General features: G+C 42.3%; 1 protein-coding gene across 2 annotated transcripts in view; it reads left to right on the forward strand.

The window, feature by feature from the left end:
- Window positions 1-13,594, forward strand: part of LOC107384050 (inositol 1,4,5-trisphosphate-gated calcium channel ITPR1) — a 120,442-nt gene that overhangs the window by 93,911 nt on the left and 12,937 nt on the right. For both annotated transcript variants that reach the window (XM_054739643.2, XM_054739639.2), the window contains 10 exons: window positions 202-385; window positions 518-771; window positions 2,553-2,753; window positions 2,858-2,968; window positions 3,304-3,399; window positions 3,522-3,665; window positions 3,802-3,909; window positions 4,024-4,216; window positions 6,752-6,874; window positions 11,696-11,871. In XM_054739643.2, the coding sequence (XP_054595618.2) occupies window positions 202-385; window positions 518-771; window positions 2,553-2,753; window positions 2,858-2,968; window positions 3,304-3,399; window positions 3,522-3,665; window positions 3,802-3,909; window positions 4,024-4,216; window positions 6,752-6,874; window positions 11,696-11,871 (1,590 nt within the window). The remainder of the gene's footprint in view (window positions 1-201; window positions 386-517; window positions 772-2,552; window positions 2,754-2,857; window positions 2,969-3,303; window positions 3,400-3,521; window positions 3,666-3,801; window positions 3,910-4,023; window positions 4,217-6,751; window positions 6,875-11,695; window positions 11,872-13,594) is intronic.

Raw genomic sequence — 13,594 nt, forward strand, 5'->3', positions numbered from 1 at the left:
ATGAAGTTCAGGCTGAAACAAGTTTAAGAACTAAACAGCTGGTTATATGAGTTTATCAGCAGAGGTATCTCAGAAAGGAAATGATTAGTATTCCTGATTTTCCTTCCTCACTAGTTTGTACTTGTATATCTTTTAGACAATGCTGTTTAATGGTTGGTTTTCAGTAACTGATATATTTTGTCATTGTTTCCTCATGTCCAGCATTCATTCTACAGCCGTTTGACTGATGACAAGAACTCAGAAAAGTTCTTCCGGGTCTTTTATGACCGTATGAAGTCAGCCCAGCAGGAGATCAAAGCCACAGTGACGGTAAACACCAGTGACCTGGGAAACAGGAAGAAACAGGTTGACTCCTTGGACAAAGTAGTCCCCACTCACAAGAAAGGTCAGATTAGCCTCTAAAGGTCAATCACATGAGCTGATGTTGAGTTACTCGTTTCATATTTTAAACAGGATTTATTAATTTGTGCTGATATATTTGTGCTTTGTGTAAGTTTATTCTCCTATCTTTATGTAGCAAGAACCTCCATTATAACCATGACCGAGGATGTAAAAGAGCAGCTGTCAGAGGCCGCGTCTGCCACAAAGAAGGCCTTTAACTCTTATCGGCGTGAAGCTGACCCAGAGGACCACTTTCCCTTAGCAGATGGCCAACTGAGCACCAAGGACATGAGCTTGGATGATGAGCAGATGAGTTTTGTGATTTCTATCATGCAGCCAATTCTTCGCTTCCTCCAGCTACTTTGTGAGAATCACAACCGTGACTTACAGGTGGGACCAACTGAGGAACAGAGCCTGGGTTATAATCTTATCTCAGCCATGTTATCGATCAGTAGCAGTTTTCAACCATAGGACATAGTGACTGTCTTTCCTCTTTCAATAGGTGTGTGTGTGTGTGACAGAGAGAGAGAATTGAGAAGCCTCACTTCTTTGGAATAATAACCTTACATTTTATCTGGTTTCTGTAGATGAATGTGAAAGTTTGGGAAATGTAGAATACCGTAAATCCTCTAATACAGGCCCGGGCCTGTATTTGACTCAAGCTCATCAAGCTCCAGGCCTTTATTGGAAGAAGGACCAGAATTAGAGGCAGGCCTCAATTTCTATTTGAGCAAAATGAACTAATGGTTCGCTGGAGTTTTTGACAATTAAAATTGCGCCCACATTTTCAAAGTTAAACACATTTCTTTTAACAACGGTAGTTTCTGCTTCAGCCCTCTCCCCCCTCCCCCTGTGCAGCGGCTGCAAACTCACTGATGCACCTGCAGCCTCTCAGAGTTCCTGCTGCTCTAAACATTAAAATAATGATTTCATTTTCTGTTCCTCACTTCTGATTACCTTCAATGGTGTCTGTTTCTTGCAACCAGCAGGTACAAAAACTAACTTGTTTTTATTTGACTATTTTTCTGTCCTGCCTGTTTATTATCTTCCTGCATCTCCTCTCAATCCTTAAAGAAAAACTGCTACCTGGGTTCATATATATTCATCTTATGAGTTACCTTCGAACTGCAGTTCTAAAAGATCTACCGACCGCTAAAACAGCGGAGTGCTCGCTGCGCACCGGCCGCACTGGTGAGGTGCATCACCGGAGGACAAGGTGACGTGCCCCGCTCCACAGCAGCGAAAAGCATCAGGCACAAATAAAAGACAGAAAACATAAAAGGAAATGAGCCGACATGAACGATTGCATGTGAAATTAGTTTTTGAGGTGGCGACACCTGATTTGATAATGTTACTGTGGCCGTGCTCAGGACGCAGATGTCTGGAGCGCATCAACAATCAGAGCTTTGCATGCACAAGCTGGTTAAGGTTAGGATGGGGGTGAGGGGAAGGTTAAATTGCAAGAGGGTAAACGTCACAATTTGGTTAAGTGTCCGTTTTACGGCGGGTGTCGGTACCGACGCTCTGGCACAGCTCGTTGCCTCCCGACGCGCAGGAGCTTGTCACCTGCTGACAGCAGGCTGCTGTCTTTTCCGAGGACTGCGTCTTGCCGGTCATTATCACGTGACAGCGACTAGTCGATGACAGGCATAAAAAGTCACTATAGAGTGGTGAAGTCGACTAGTGACTAGTTCATACAACCCCTACTGCTCCCCAGAGTGTTCTGCAGTATAATCAGCACGTTCTCTTTGAACTTGATATCAAATTTTCGCCTCCTCTTCGTCTCCGCACGGTTAAAGTTACCCTCGCGGTCTATCACTGGCAAATCAAAAGTGAGACGGATGACACAACCGCCCCCCCGTGGTACTTGCTTGTTACCACATTCCACCCGGCCACAAAAAAAAGGCCATTATTCACCTCCGCTGACTCCGACACCTGCCAAAATATGATACCCAATTGAATACAGGCTAATATTAGAGGCTTTACTGTAGTTGTTTTTTGATCTGTTGTTTTTTTTTTTTGGTAAAAAAAAATCAACAAATCATATAAAAATGCTTTGTGCTTTTTGATCCACAAACTGCTATGTTGTGTACTTATTTACTGCATGCATTGATTCTGTTGACGTTATTGTGTAGGTCAGTCATCTAATCATCCATTTTTTTATTTCCTAGAACTTTCTGCGTTGTCAGAATAAAAAGAACAACTATAATCTAGTGTGTGAGACCCTGCAGTTCTTAGACTGCATCTGTGGTAGCACCACAGGAGGTCTCGGCCTGCTGGGGCTCTACATCAACGAGAAGAACGTTGCCTTGGTTAACCAAACTCTGGAGAGTTTAACAGAGTATTGCCAAGGCCCCTGCCATGAAAACCAGGTAAAACACACACACACACACTCACAACAGATAGCTTTCAGTTCCTACTTAAACCACACAGTTTGACCTATGTAGCCATAATTATTCCTCCCTATTTCTTCCAGAATTGTATAGCCACTCATGAGTCCAATGGCATTGATATCATCATAGCTTTGATACTTAATGACATCAATCCACTTGGAAAGAAGCGGATGGATCTGGTTCTAGAGCTGAAAGTGAGTTTTGGGTGTGGCTGTTATTGGTATTTAACCCTCCCACTGTCCTAATGGGTGACCCCGCAAGGAAAGTTGACCATTGAGCAGGATTGATGGTTTATCCCTTGAGGTCCATGTGGCAGGGGTGAGGTGATGCTCACTCCTCACCCCTGCCACATGGACCTCAAGGGATAAACCATCAATCCTGCTCAATGGTCAACTTTCCTCGCGGGGTCACCCATTAGGACAGTGGGAGGCTTATGTGTTACTGTGTCAGTTCATTTTTTCAGATTTTATTTTTTATTTCACTTTGCTCTCTCTCTTCTTATGGTTGTGTTTTGCGTTTGCCCTCTCAGAACAACGCCTCCAAGCTGCTGCTCGCCATCATGGAGAGCCGCCATGACAGTGAGAATGCCGAGAGGATCCTGTACAACATGAAGCCCAAAGAGCTGGTGCAGAACTGCCGTTTTTGTCTTCTAATGACATTTCTCACAGTCACATGGTCTGCTTGGTCATGACCGTGTTGTAAAATAACAACTTATGCATTGAAACTGTTGAAATTGCTTGTTTGCAGGTGGAGGTAATCAAGAAGGCCTATCTTCAGGGTGAGGTAGAGTTTGAGGACACGAGGGATGAAGAGGACAACGGAGACGAAAAGGAACATGATCCTGCCTCACCCCAAAATGTTGGACACAACATCTACATTTTAGCTCACCAGGTTTGATTTTTTTTGTTCACAAAACCTCAGTTTTACCGCACTTTTCTCTCAGGATAGAAAATGACTTAAATCAGCTATTTTGTGTGTGTGTGCGTGTGAGGAACAAGCACTTGTTGACTTTCTGTCCTTCATCCAGCTGGCACGCCATAATAAAGAGCTCTCCGTGATGCTGAGGCCAGGAGGGGCCAACGGAGAGGGAGACGAGGCCTTGGAGTTCTATGCCAATCACACGGCTCAGATAGAGGTCAAAACACACAAACCTGGCAACAGGATAATAAACCAAGAGCCTACACATTATGTTTGCACAGAATTGGTGGCATGTGGCAACTTGAGCTCCCGTGTGCTTCTTTCTGTTTAGATTGTGCGTTTGGACCGCACCATGGAGGAGATAGTGTTTCCTGTTCCCAGCATTTGTGAGTTCCTTACTTCAGAGTCACAGCTGCGGGTCTACTACACCACAGAGAGAGACGAGCAGGGAAGCAAGATCAATGACTTCTTCTTGAGATCTGAGGACCTCTTTAATGAGATGAACTGGCAGAAGAAGCTCAGAGGTGGGATGGAGACTCTTCTGGTTCTGCTTATTTGTTTCAGATTTCGCAGAAATCAAAGGTGTGACTGGTACCAAACTGATTAAATGGATGTGATTGTTTAAGAGTTGATTAATACTGATTAGTTTGTGCAGTTGAGACCAAAAGTTTATACTCAGTCATTATGAGCATGATTGTCATTCTGATTTAGGAGTTTTAATTATAATATTTTTTCTTTTTTAGTTTATTTGCATCGTTCATTTTCTGGGATAGACTGGTTATGCAGCAGACTTTAATGGACTTGTTATTATATCACGTTGCACCTCTGCAAACCTTTTTTTGTAGCCATCATCAGGTTTCCAGCTCAGTACTGGTTCGATATCTGATCCATCTTCTTGGCAGAACTGGTGGAGTTCATTTGGAACTGTTGGTTTCTCGACCAGTTTTCTATCGTAGCCTAGTCGGGCTGGGTGAAGGCCAGTCCAGAGGCTCAATGCTAGTCTACTTTATCCAATCAGAAACCAGTTCAGACTTGTGTTTAGGGTCATTGTTCTGAAATCATCTTTCATGGCTTCAGGTGAAGTTGGAGAATTAACCCCTTCTTCATTATTCTTTCCACTTTGTGTGGCTTACTAGTACCACAGCATGATTCTGCCACCACCATGCTTGTTGGTTAGTTCAGTGTTTCTACATTTAAAGCCTCACCTTGTTGTTATTGTGGTTGGATAGCTCCATGTTTGTCTGGTTTCTCTAGAAGATGTTTCTCTTGTCCATGTGGACAGCTAAAGCTCCAGCTTGGAGGTGAGGAGCTTCTTTCCTGCACATCACCCTCTGAGTCCATGGTGATGTTTACTATTTCACAGAGGACAGAGACACTGGTGCTTCTGCTCATCTAACAACTTTTATTTTTATCTGAGGGTGACAGATGAGTGAATCCATTTGTCACGTTGTGTGCCCGTGTTCCCCTTCTTGTCTCACTCCTTGTGTCTTTTTAGAAGTCCCCCTTCCCTTGGTTCCAGTCTCTATAACTCTCAATAATTTCCTTCACCCAGAGTCCCAGTTTCATCTGTAGTTTTCTATGTCTTATATTTAGTTCTGTAACTCTTCAGGTCATTGGTTATTTAACTTCAGTTCTTCAGTGTCTGTAGTCCTACAGGTTTAGGTAGTTTTTGTCTTACAGGTTTTATGATTTAGTTTCCTCTACTTTGTTTTGCCTCCCCATTTAGTTAATTAGCCTCACCAGTCTCCCATCAGCTCTCACTCCCCACACACCTGCTCCTGAACTCTTGATCACTGCCCCCGTGTATAAAACCCTGTCTTGTCACGTGTGTGTCTGTGTGAGTGGCACACCTGTTGCGTGTCTGTTGCCTCCCGTATTCACGAGTTTCCAGTTTCGAGTTTGTCTCCTGAGAGTTATTTGAGTTTTGTTTTACCTCTGTGCCCCCCCCCAGCCATGGACTACCTGACCGCTCAGAAATTAAGACTTAGTTTTTTCATTACACCATCTCCCTGTGCTGTCTGGGTTTCTGCACTTGGGTCCAACCGTCCCCTGATCATGACACCAATACATTTGGTTAAACAAATCCTCTTTATGCAACAAAGGGAAACTCTGAGTGAGCTACAGTAAAAACCGATCGCTAACGAGAGATTAATAGGCTTGTTTAGTTCTCTAGAACCTTCAGCACCATTTAGTAAATTAATGTTTACATGTGAGCTTGTGTGAATAATTTTGACGCTGTGTGAAAGTGAGAAATTCTACAATAAACCAGTTCTAGTTTGAAAATTATCATTTAAGAAGTGTGTTCATCCCGGAAAAAGAACCATTCAAATAACGAATTAAAAGTCCAAAATGAATGACATCTGATCTGTGTAAGTTTGTTTCTGCGTGAAACATTCACGTTCCTTGTCCACCGGTCCATTAACAAGAGAAACACAAAGAGCTGCTCGTTTGAGTGTGATCGGGCGAATTGTCTCATGTTTTCAGCATCTCAGACCAAATGCATGCTGAGATAAAAGCCGGAGCAGGAGAAGTGGGCATGAAAGGGATGGCTGTGGATAAGCACAGCAGCAGCAGGGATAGTTACGCCGTCCCGTATGCGCTCATGTTGTAAGCGCATGTTTCCGCTGTGTAAAGCAGACAGGGGCTTTCCACATCCTTCAAGCCCTGAAACACTTGTACAGTAACCTTATGAATCACCAGTGACAGCCTGCGTGCTGCAGCACACAAACGCAGACCCACACCCACTCCCAGTGACACTTTAATCCACGTAGAAGACTTCATACCCACACACAGCCGTATTTAGTCTCTCACTCCGAGGAGGGGATGGACAGAGAAAAGTCCCTTCATCTGTGTCTCTTCCTACAAAACTCACTTCACAAAGCTAAGGCCGCATGTTTGAATAAAAGGTCAGAGAGAAGTTGCTGCAGCTCATATTTACAGCTACTCTTTGGCCTCCTGTTGTTTGGGTACATCAGTGTGAAGTAAACACAACATACAAATAAAAAAATATAAAAACCTGATTTAATGGAATAATTGTCTGTTGTCCCTCTTTCCTGCAGCCCAGCCTGTGCTGTACTGGTGCTCCAGAAACATGTCGGTATGGAGCAACGTCTCCTTTAAACTGGCTTTGCTCATGAATCTGCTGGTCTGCTTCTTCTACCCCCTGGAAGGGGTGAACGGAGGTCAGTCACGTTATTTAAGACTTCAGTCTGGGAACATTTTAAATGAACCTCGCATCAGGATCACATCTTGTTTCCTGCATCAATGTGAACATTTAGCTCTGGTGGGGCATTTAAATTAGGATGTAGTTTTACACACATTGTGGCCTGAGACGGGGATGACTAATTCATGTTTTTGAGGAGGCAAAAGTAGAATTTTTTTATTTGCCTTGTTTCTGATGCTTGCTGAAGTGGGAATGTCTTATTTTGCAATCACATTTCCTCAGAAACCAAGTTCATAAAAAGGTCATGCACTGAGCGGAACCAAACAGGAAGGATGGGGGCCTGCAGATTTTTTTCTTCTAAAAGAATAACAAGCTGTTGCCATTTTTCAAGATAATGATGTGCCGTTGGTGAAACAAGAAGGTTATAACGCATCTTTGCTTTTTTTGGTGAAATGACAATACCAATAAAGTTTAGGATTTGAGAAGGAACAAGTTGAAACACAAGCTCTTACACATTTACGTCACTTAGCGGTGTAAGGAACTAGCGAGCTGCCACCCACGCAGACCTGGCATTAAGAAGCCAGCTCCGTTAGTCTGCACTGACCTACTGATCTCCTTTTGCCACAGTGTTCTGTTCCACTGACTTCTAATCGCCTGATCAGGATTAGGAGCAGGACTTGAGGAGACCACTATCTCTGCTTTAGACACACCCACAGCTTTCATTGCTCCGGCTCATATTTGCCCCCAGCTCTATGGAGACCACAGAAAGTACAGGATGCTGCTTTGATTGTTGTAAAATAAACCTGCACTGACTTAATTTATACAGGTCATGTACAGGATGATACAAGTTACCATTTCATTTCATTAAATTTTTTTATAGAGCACCTTCCTTCTGCCAATCAAGGCAGCCCAAAGCGCTGAACTCAGCAGTGTAAAAACTACAATATTTAGTGAGACAAACATTTGTATAGGGGGTCTAAGTCTCCTCCCTTTCCAGTCAGGTCATGGGTCCCTGGAAGAACGAAAAAATGAATGCAAGTCAAGAAAAGTCTAAGAACGATGTTTTCTAATCTGCTTTGCCTTACGCCCTGGATCGCACATATGTTGTACTTCAATTTAAATGAAAACTAATGATGTATATTTTCGACCATGCCAGTCACATACTTTGAGATTTTTCAGCTTGTAAAAGTTCGTAATTGGCATGACTACAAATCAGACATCGGCGTGTCGCGTATATGACGTAACCACAGAATCTCCTCTCCCCTAGTGTAGCTGCTACCTACCACATGTCCAGATTTATGGTGGTTCTTTCCTCCTGAAGGAAAGATTTGAAGTTTTCTGAACTTACAGCCATTTTCCCTCCGTTTTTCTTTGTGTCTGGTTCAATTACGTCACTTTTGTTAAGCGCGTTTGTAGGCCTAGACTTATTTTCACAAAAAATCTAAAATAGCGTTTTCCACCGTTCAAAAATAAGTGCTTTCTTTGTATCAAAATGCATCTTTAAAATTCACGGACATCGTATGTGAAATCCACGGCACATAACGAGATTAGTAAATAGCGTTTTTGGCCCTGTTGACTTGCATTCATTTTTTCGTTCTTCCGGGGATCCGTGGTCCGGAAGTAGATGGGCGTGACTTAGGCTCCCTATTCCGTTGCGTCTTTGCTCACAAACCTAAAATAACGTTTGCTGTCGTTTGAAAATAAGTGCATTCTTGGCATCAAAATGCGTCTTTAAAATTCACGAACATCATATGTGAAATCCATGGCACGTATCAGACGGGATTAGAAAATGACTTTTGTCCTCAGATAGAATCAAATTCTTTTTGGGGGGAGGGCCCATGGTCCGAAAGTAGGCGTGACTTAGACTTCCTATTAGGACTGTAGCAAAGCCTCAATGACGTCGACTGCTCGATTCTAAAAATTTGTCGACGTCAGATCCGGTAGTCGACGCACCGCGCCCACTTGTTGCATCCCCAGGAGTTTTTAAATAGAGGAGGAATCTCCCTGTTTTTCCTCTAGTTCGCCCTCTTCTCCACCTTCACTAACATCTCCACCAAATACCGAAGACCCGGAACAACGTCCGTCCGCTGCTAGATTCCTTTCCTGTTTTGCCCGCCCTCATCTCCCGGCAACGGACAACAACTTCCGGGGTCAGATGCGCTGCTTCGTCTCTATCGCAGATGTAGAAAATCACTGGGAGTGTTTCTCCCTTCATAAAGGAGCTTCTTTCAGACATGAGGAGAGCTGTTTTGGTGGTAGCAGTCTCTCATCCGTGCTGGTCTGTTTGCTGGGTATTTTTGGTTTATTTAAACTTGGTAACTTGAATTTAACGTTGGTAAAGCTACTGTTAGCATTTTCGCTAACAGCTTCTTGCGTTTGGATAAGCTGTTACGTTTTGGTTTAGAGTTCATCGTTTTTGTGGTGCAGATCTCCCTTTTATTACATTTAGAGTGTCGTGGGTTTTCGGTTTGGTTTAAAATATCACCTTGAGTTTGGTTTAACCACCCAGTTTAGAGTTTGGACCTTTGGAGATCCTTATTTTGGTCTAGAACCCAGTAATCTTTGCCCAGTGGGACATCCCTAGTTATTTGTACTTTTGTTTTAATTCCCCTCAGGCAGAATTAGTTTTATTATTCCCAACCTGTGGATGGAAAGATTTATGTTTTTTGTAGTTGTAAATAAACCTGATCATCATTTTAACTTTTAAATCCCGTTATTGTCCCTTCCTTTTTGCACACGAGCTGAACTCCCCAGGAATGGTCGTAACACCACTCGCCTCACGCATATAAGTGACCAAATCAAAGCAGCATGGACACACTCCGTCTCCAACCACCTCTCAGGCAGCAGCCTGCACTCCCAAGTTCTACATGTGACCAGAACATAACCAACCAACAAACTAAAAGCAGTGTTATACAAAATGGAAGGCCTGTAGTGTTTATTCTCTTACAGTAACAATTTATCAATTTTTTTGAGGAATTTATTAGAGATTTTTTAGTTTTTATTAACTGTGCAATAGAAAAATAATCATTAGATTAATTGTCTAAATAGTCATTAGAATAGTCGACTATTCGATAAAATAATCGTCAGAATAATCGTTTTAAAAATAATCGTTTACCCCCAGCCCTACTCCCTATACATTACAGTTTAGAACAATATGAAACATTATAATGCAATACAATAATATATAATACAATATGTATATATTATGTATGTATACATTACAAATGTACTTTGGTGTATACATTTATGAATAGCCTGTTTTCTGAAAGACACAAAATAAACTAAATACACACAAAATACTGACTCAGTATACTTAAAGCTTTGCAACAGTTTGATCTACACAAACTAGTGTTTTTTCAAAAACCTAAGTAACGATTGATCACAAAAGAATTGCAGTATAAAATCAGTACTAACGGTGTTTTCTCTCTTTCTTAAAAATGAAACGAACATGATAAAGGTCTGCCTTTATCTCCGCTCTTGTCTGGAGCTGCGTCAGTCTCTGCGGCATCACGTGAGACCAGAGCTAATGTTTGACCTGCTGAAACAGGCTTCCTAATGGCTTCTGACCTGCACCGTTTTTTTTTCCTCGTGCACACACACACACACACACACACTTTGATCTCCCCTCCCTCCTTTGCTCGGGGCTTTAGAATGAAGGTTATAAGAGCAGGAGATCTAGGTCAGTGTGTTCTCCATGCATGCGTGACTGCCTGCCTTCCGATTTGTCTCTTTGATTTTACATGGCACGCTCCAAACACACGCTCACGCTCAGACTGTGCCTGTTTGCAGCTTTGCTTTGTAGTTACCAGCAAACTATCAAGCTGAGGTGTACGCAAAATAGTTCCTGAGCAAACGTAAGCATCGCTCTTTCAATCTCCAACATCACAGGAGCTGCTCTCCTCATTCCACATGAATCTTTCAGCGGAGGTATTTTTAGAGGCTGTTATGTAAGTGGCACCTGTCATGTGATCTCCACTGGGCTAGAAAAGTAGGGAAAACTCGAGACAGAAAACGAGGGAGAAAGAAGAGAAAAGCTTCCTAAACTGCAGAGCTCTCCCACATGGCTCAGTTCTATTTTTAAGCGTCTGATTCATTTTTATTTCATCTGGTCCTTTTCATTTAGTGGTCGACAGTGACAACATTGTTGCACTCATGCATCTGAGCAACGTTTTTCAAAAGCAGCAGATTAACCCTCAGGAGGCCAGCGTTGCAGATTTGCAACAGTTAAAACCTACCTGGTTACTCCACATACGTATTTCATGAGCATTTTTCACTCAGAAGTGTCCCTGAAGGACTTGGTTGTTCGTCCTTTTATCAACACTTATTTTGAGCCTTAGAGGGTTAAGAGCGGCCTTGCTTTCAGGTTGATCAAACCTGGATAAAGGTTTTAGCTCGAGCCACTCATTGCTAAGTGAGCCCTATGAGTCAGACCTTAATCCTGGATTTACCTCAGGATTGGGGAGGTATTAGATTGGAAGTTTAGAGTGCACATGTACACACATCAGAACTATGTCACACACTTAATGATGTTTTATACAAAGATCGTTGAAGAAAGGTTGGTCATCAACACAATTCTTTTGTAGAAATGTTTAAAAAATAACTGTTTATATGAGTTTATTGTGCTGGTGGTGGTTTTCTTTTTTGCCAATGCCCCAGCATCCTGAGGCATAGAGACTTGTCTCCTCCGTACAGCCTGACCAAGGTTTAACACACAGACAAGTATAACAAAAACAGATACAGACCACAAGAGCAGTTGTCAAGGCGCTCTTGCAGCCGTCAAGGTGTTCATACAGTCCATACATTTCCACCTTTTTGTGTTTTTTACATTTATTCTCTGCAGGAAAATTGGATCCCCACCTTTCTGTTCTGTTGTGGATGGGAGTCTTTGCAACGCTGGTCATCGTTGTACTCATGCCCCAGCCGTTGGGCGTCCAGGCCCTGGTCATTGTCTCGATTCTCCGCCTCATCTTCTCTGTGGGCCTGGAGCCCACACTCCTCCTTCTGGGTCTTTTCAATGTGAGTGATTTCACAAAACAGGATCTGTTTACTTTAAAGGGGCTACATCATGGAAAATCCACTTTTTGGAGGTTTTACCATATGATAGTGTTATTTCCTCATTAAAAAATAAACCCAAACCCATTTTTGGCTGCGTTTGTGCATTTTCCTGTTTCAGCTGTAAATTTAGAGTTTACTTTGAAAATTCTTTAAAGCATCAATGGAAACTAGTCTCATCATCACGTCCTGTTCTTCTCCCAGAAGCTAGTTTCTGGTCTGAAATCTGTCTCCCCGGGCCAGCACAGGATATGTGGCTTAGGCGACTATGGCTTTGTAACAGACATGGTTGTTCAAGAGTTAGTGTGCTGGGCTGGCGTGAAGTTTTGCATAGATTCACATCCTGGTCTCTGCAGTAACTTGTTTTCTTCTTTTTTAGTAACCCTTGCCAGTATTATGTTTTCAACTCTTTGTTGGTAAATTCTTTAAAATATAAGGAATAATCTGTTTTTATTTTATTTTAATTTTTTTACTTTATTTATTTAGCTAATGTGAGTCCATGTGAGGTGAGCAGAGTAAATAAAATTAAAAAAAGCTCAAATTCTAAAAACTTTAGAGACACAATTGTATTGGTGAAAATAATCAATAAAACTAAAATATAAATGCTTCAGCTGGCTGAATCCACGGGGATTTGAACCCACGTCAGCACATGGCTAATCTGGCATGGCAGGCAGACGCCCAACCACTGGACTACCATAGTCAATACACAACTTATTAGCCCAAGACGCTGTTGTAGCCACTTGTTTTTGGAGAGGGTGTGGGTGGAGTTTCACTGAAATGGACCGCTTTATTTCTGGTTATAAATTCAGGCTGACCAAAATAACTCAAATTAAAGATAAATGACATCTCAATAGTGCCAACAGTAATATTTTATCATAAATTGTGGCTACCTTTGCTCTCAAATGTTTGAAATAGCATGATATGGACTGATAGCATATATGGTCAATGGATTTCTGTGTTAATAAGGAAGCTTTTGAGAAGTTTTTACATTTATTATACTTCCCTGTTTTTGTTTTATTTTTGATGAAACTTGATTAAATAGAAAAACGTAAAAATACAGAAATGGCTTGAGTTAATGTTCAGGAAATTCTTTCTTCTCCAAACTGTGTGTGAGAAAACAGCTCTGTGTGGTTTGGTGGTTATTTTCCCTGAAGAAATGCTATCACAGGCATAAGTTTATGCACTTTCATGTACTGAGAAACCTCCGCCCCACCGGCTCCACTTCCCCTTTCGCCTCACATACTTGTGCCCACTTGGTGCGCCGCGGCCCCGCCTGCCTGTGCTGTTGGCCCTCTGTCCGCTGCAGCTCTCTCACTGGCACTGCCTGGCTGTAATATGTGGTGTGAAGTGCGTCACTGGACCCCAGAGAGAGCGACACCGCCCCTTCAGATTTTCTAGTTGAACACACATGGAGTCAAAAAGTACATGGTCCCTTTAGTCCTTTTGTTTACATGTGGGGACAAAAGCAGGTTATAGAGAGAAATCAGGTCAAAGTGAGAAACCAGAGAAGAGGACACCATATGCTGCAGTAACCTGGTTACTCTACAATATAGGTTATATGCACCTGGTCACATTTCTCCCTTCTTTTGGCAGGAGTGTGAGATTTTAATTACATTTCAGCTGTTTAGACTGTGATCTTTTTCTGTTTGGGATAAAAACAGTTTAATTCATCCTCACTGCTGTCATG

The sequence above is a fragment of the Nothobranchius furzeri genome, chromosome 3 (genome assembly GCF_043380555.1).
Source record: "Nothobranchius furzeri strain GRZ-AD chromosome 3, NfurGRZ-RIMD1, whole genome shotgun sequence".
Taxonomy (NCBI): domain Eukaryota; kingdom Metazoa; phylum Chordata; class Actinopteri; order Cyprinodontiformes; family Nothobranchiidae; genus Nothobranchius; species Nothobranchius furzeri.